This window comes from Tenrec ecaudatus, chromosome 10 (genome assembly GCF_050624435.1).
Source record: "Tenrec ecaudatus isolate mTenEca1 chromosome 10, mTenEca1.hap1, whole genome shotgun sequence".
Taxonomy (NCBI): Eukaryota; Metazoa; Chordata; class Mammalia; order Afrosoricida; family Tenrecidae; genus Tenrec; species Tenrec ecaudatus.
This window is the reverse complement of record NC_134539.1, coordinates 108,688,154-108,693,292: the sequence shown is the minus strand read 5'-3', so window position 1 is coordinate 108,693,292 and position 5,139 is coordinate 108,688,154. Positions and strand designations below refer to the sequence as shown.

Genomic DNA, 5,139 nt, shown 5'->3' with positions numbered 1-5,139 from the left:
TCTAAATAAGATAGGCTGGATGAACAATCTGGAGGAGAAAACAACGGGACCAATTGTTCAAGGGGGACATGGGAGAGGAGGAGGTGTGAGGAAAGGTAGTGGTCTTAGCAAACTCAGGGACAAAGGAACAGCAAGTGATCCAAATAGGTGGTGAGGAGGGTGTAGGAGGCCTGGTAGGACATGACCTAGTATAGTGTAACTGAGAGGAATTACTGAAACCCAAACAAAGGCTGAGCATGATAGTGGGACAAGAGGTGTGTTAGTCTGAGTACTTTAGAGAAACAAATCCACAGAAACTCATGTATAAGAGAGAATTTTATATAAAGGTTAAGTGCACATCAACCCAGTGCTGCCCAAGCCCACAAGTCCAACATTAACCTATTAACCTGTATGTCCAACGCCAATCCACAAAGTCCTCCTCCATCTCACAAAACAGGTGCAAATTTCTAACTGCAGGAGGAAAGCTGAGTCAGTGAATGTGAAAACATCTCAGCGCTGGCAGGGGTCTCCACATGGCTTCTCCAGCACCCAGGGCTGCATCGAGGTAGGTCTTTGCAGTTTATCCTTGGGGATATCTTGCAGGAAGTTAGCCTTACAAGCGGAAGCAGGGAACTGCTAAGGCAGCTGAACCCTGGTCTGACCATCAGAAAGCAAGTGACCTGAGAACTAGAAAGGTGAGATTCACTGAGCCATTTATCCCTCTGTCCTTCAATTAACCCCACATGTGTTTATCGGTCAGTTTGGCACAATAACCTAATTCAAGAAGAAAGTAAAAGGAAAGATGAAAATAATAGGAAATAGAGGAAAGAGCTAGGAGACAGAAGGCATTTATAGAGGTCTAAATGAAGGCATGCACATATGTAAGCATATTTATATATGAGGAAGTGGAAGCAGATCTATGTGCATATATGTATAGGTTTATTATTAAGGTAGCAAATGGACATTGGGTCTCCATTCAAGTACTCCCTCAATGCAAGAATACTTTGTTCTATTAACTGGCATTCCATGATGCTCACCTTCCCAACATGATCGCTGAAGACAAAGCGAGTGCATAGCAAATGTGGTGAAGACAGATGATGGTGCCTGGCTATCAAAAGATATAGCGTCTGGGGTCTTAAAGGCTTGAAGGTAAAAAAAAGTGGTCATCTAGCTGAGAAGCAACAAAGCCCAAATGGAAGAAGCACACCAGCCTGTGCCATCACTAGGTGTCAAAAGAATCAAGTATCAGACATTATGAGAACAAAAAAATCATATCATTGTGATGAGGGGGAACGCACCATGGAGACTGAAAGCCCATCTGTAGGCAATTGGACAACCCCCGATGGAGGGATTGCAGGGAGGAGATGAGCTAGTCAGGGTGCAGTGTAGCAACGATGAAACATACAACTTTCCTCTTGTTCCTAAATGCTTCCTTCCCCTCCACTATCCTGATCCCAGTTCAACCCTACAAATCTTGCTAGACCAGAGGATGTACACTGGCACAGATAGGAACTGGAAACACAGGGAATCCAGGTCAGATAATCCCTTCAGGACCAGTGGTGTGAGGGGCGATACTGGGAGGGTAAAGGGAGAATGGAGTAGAAAGGGGGAACCGATTATAAGGATCTACATATAATCTCCTCCTAGGGGGACAGAAAACAGAAAAGTGAGTGAAGGGAGACGTTGGACAGAGTAAGATATGACAAATTAATAATTGATAAATTACCAAGGGTTCATCAGGGAGGGGGAAGTGGGGAAGGAGGGGTAAAAATGAGGAGCTGATGCCAGGGACTGACATGGAGAGCAGATGTTTTGCGAATGATGAGCATAATGAATGTGCAAATGTGCTTTATACAATTGATGTCTGTATGGATTGTGATAAGAGTTGTATGAGCTCCTAATAAAATGATTAAAAACAAAACAAAGTGCTTTATACAATTGATGTATGTATTGATTGTGATAAGAGTTGTATGAGCTCCTAATAAAAGGATTTTAAAAAAAGAAAATGAATTTTAAGAAAAAAGATGAGAGTGCTGATATATTATGGGAGTGGCAACTAATATCAGGGAGCATTCTGGGTATGAATTATTGATTGAAAAATGAATTTTCTGTGTAAACGTTTACCTTAAACTCAAGAAAATGTTCTAAATAAAAAAATGAAACAGCTAAAAAAAACAAAAACAAAGAAGAACTGTTAAGTTAGGGAAGCACTGACTTCCAAATAAGGGTATGAAATATTTGGAAATGGGTAGTGGTGGCAGGTGCACAACATGGTGAGCATGTTAGGTGCTGTTGAACTGGTTCAGACTTATAGTGTCCCTGTGGACAACCAAAAGAAACACTGCCTGGAAAAATGTCCTATTGATAGTTGCAGCTCCCTGGATGACTGTTAGGGGTAATACATGTTCAGCGGTGGGCAAGGGGAGGAAGGCAAGCATTACTTGCTCCATGATTCCATTGATATGACATTTGTGAAATAACATAATTAAAATGGTGAAAATCAGATCAGTAGTATCCAGAGGAAAGGTGGGGTCCCACAAGGCAGTCTCTTTGTGGTAATGGAACAATTCTGTATCTTGACAAAGTTTCTGGTTACCGGATTTTATAGACATGATGAAACATCATAGAAACAAACAAATACACAAGCATGCATATAATAGTGGATAAAATCCAAATAAATTCTATACTTCTTTACCTGAGTTAGTAATATTTTACCAGAATCAGTTCCCTGATTTTGATAATTTACTATGGTTATATAAGATATTAACTTGGGGAAAGCAGGGGTTTAGGGTACAAAGGACGTTTCGGCATTATTTTCACAACTTCTTTTGAGTCTTAAATTACTGAAAAATATAAAATTATTCAAAACATTACTTCTGGATGGCATGTTTGGTTTTTCAACAAGATAGCTGAGACAAATAATTGACTTCATAGACGTTCAGTGATTTTTATTTACAGTTAAAACCACAAACTCACACATAGATCCTTATGGTTGCTGTAATCTTGCCTCGTGAAGTAATAAGAGCCCCAAAGGATTCTATAAAAGAAGAGGGTGAGACAATGTAGATACTTAGGAAAGCCTCCTATCACTAACTTCTGTAACAACCTCACATTATATCTCTGCCTAACTTACACCTAGATAAGGGGAAATGAACTCCACCACTGTAGAAACCTAAGAGGGATGCTTCAACATGATAGAACAATGAAAATTCACAATCCACATAGTGGTTTGAAATGCTCACAACATTAACTTTAGTGGTTTTTTTTTCAATCCTGGTTTGAAGCCCATCTTAGTTTGTAGTCAACTTACTATGTAGATGTAGAAGCCTAGCTCAGACCATTTTTCACTTTGCTCTGCTAGTCAATAGCATTATGGGGGCATAAAACCAACATTTTTGTACCTCCCTTCTTTGAAAATGAGCAACAATGTAAATAAGATGTCTCATCCACATTTTACAAGATTTATAAGAAGAGAAATTTTCTGACTGGAAAATCCATGGATGGCTCTTGGAGAGGAATGACTTAGTTGTGGACTCTCAGGTGAATCCTTAATGGTGATAATGGTATGACCTCACACTGGCTATAAGGATGTTCTCTTGCTGAAGAGTTTCCTTAAGGCAGCTTTCATGTCCCGGTTTCTCAGACTGTAGATGAAAGGATTTAACATGGGGATGACTGCTGTGTACATTGCAGTTATCACTGCATCCTTTAGGCTGTATCTGGTCAGAGGGCGAAAATACGTGCCCATCACTGTCCCATAATACAAAGATACAACTGTGAGGTGGGAGCCACACGTGGAGAAGGCTTTGGCTACACCCTTGGTGGATGGAACCCGTAGGACAGTGGCAAAGACCCGGATGTAGGAGATAATGATGCATATCAATGGCACACTGAAAAGACCAACCCCAAAGTACATCATTTTCACATTCAAGTGGATATCAGAACAGGACAACTCGAGTAACGGGATAATGTCACAGTAAAAGTTGGCCACTTCCCTGTTTCCACAGAAGGAAAGACCAGCTGTCAGCAGAGTGTGGGGGAGGGCGTTGGTGTTTCCAATCGCCCAAGACCCAACAACAAGCAGGACACAAGACCTTGGGCTGATGATTGTTGTGTAATGAAGAGGACGGCTGATGGCCACAGCACGGTCATATGCCATCACGGCCAAGATATAGCTATCTGTGTTAGCAAAGGCAATCATGAAATACATCTGTGCTAAGCATCCTCCAAAGGAGATGGCTTTGCTGCCCAAAAGGTGGTTTGCCAGCATCTTAGGGACCGGTACAGAGGAGAAGAGGATGTCAATAAAGGAGAGATTGGTAAGGAAAAAGTACATGGGGTTGTGAAGGCGGACATCAGAGCGAATGGCCAAGATGATGAGCAGGTTTCCAATCAATGTGATGGGGTAAATAAAGAGGAAGAGGATGAAGAAGACATCTTCCTGCTGTTGCTGATCAATAATTCCCAGGAGAATGAACCCCTGGATTGAGGACTGGTTTTCTGCCGTCATGGCTCCTGTGTGAAAAGAAGAAGCCAAATGATGAAAGAAGTTACTCTGCTTAATGATTGTCCTTGGCCACCACCTGGGACCCCAAACCTTAGCCACCTTCCTACCTCGGTTTGGTAAATGCCGAAATAGTTGATGTTTTTTTGCGGCAGGGGGTCCCAGCTGGTCTGTTTGCCTAATTATCAGTCACTTTTGGACATTTGTGTTGACCAAATTGACCAATCTGTGGATCAGATGTGCCCACCCTCTCTACTCCACCAACAGCTGGGATTTAATAATTGAAGAAAACCCAGTTTTCATATTCCATTTTCTAGCCACTAAAGCCTCATTGAAAATAACAAAACTGAGAAAAATATGATTCTTTAATCTATTTGTTGACCATATAATTATGTGTTGGAGAAAAAAGGTGAATGTCTCTGCCTTCAAGGAACTTGCAACTTAAGGGGGAAAGCAGAACCATGGGTTACTTTCATTACGTGTGACAATGAAAGGACAGCATTTTGGAATCGGAGACAGCTCCCTGAGAGAGCATAATGCCCCGGGGAAGGGGTGTGTCTGTAGAGGAACTGCTCTGGACACTTGAGATTGAGTCCACTGACCAAACAGTGGGTCAGAGCTCAAGAGGTGACCGGTATCTACAATGGCCAATTATA

The 5,139-nt window shown here is 41.7% G+C and overlaps 1 protein-coding gene across 1 annotated transcript; it reads right to left on the bottom strand.

Moving 5' to 3' along the window:
- Window positions 1-3,559: 3,559 nt before the first annotated feature.
- LOC142458175 (olfactory receptor 1A1-like) lies at window positions 3,560-4,513 on the bottom strand. Its single transcript, XM_075559228.1, has one exon. The coding sequence runs from the start codon at window positions 4,487-4,489 to the stop codon at window positions 3,560-3,562; it is 930 nt and encodes a 309-aa protein (XP_075415343.1). The 5' UTR covers window positions 4,490-4,513.
- Window positions 4,514-5,139: the final 626 nt, after the last annotated feature.

What these genes read in the sequence shown, in the direction of transcription:
- LOC142458175 (XM_075559228.1), bottom strand. Translation starts at nt 4,489, where the DNA reads ATGACGGCAGAAAACCAGTCCTCAATCCAGGGGTTCATTCTCCTGGGA.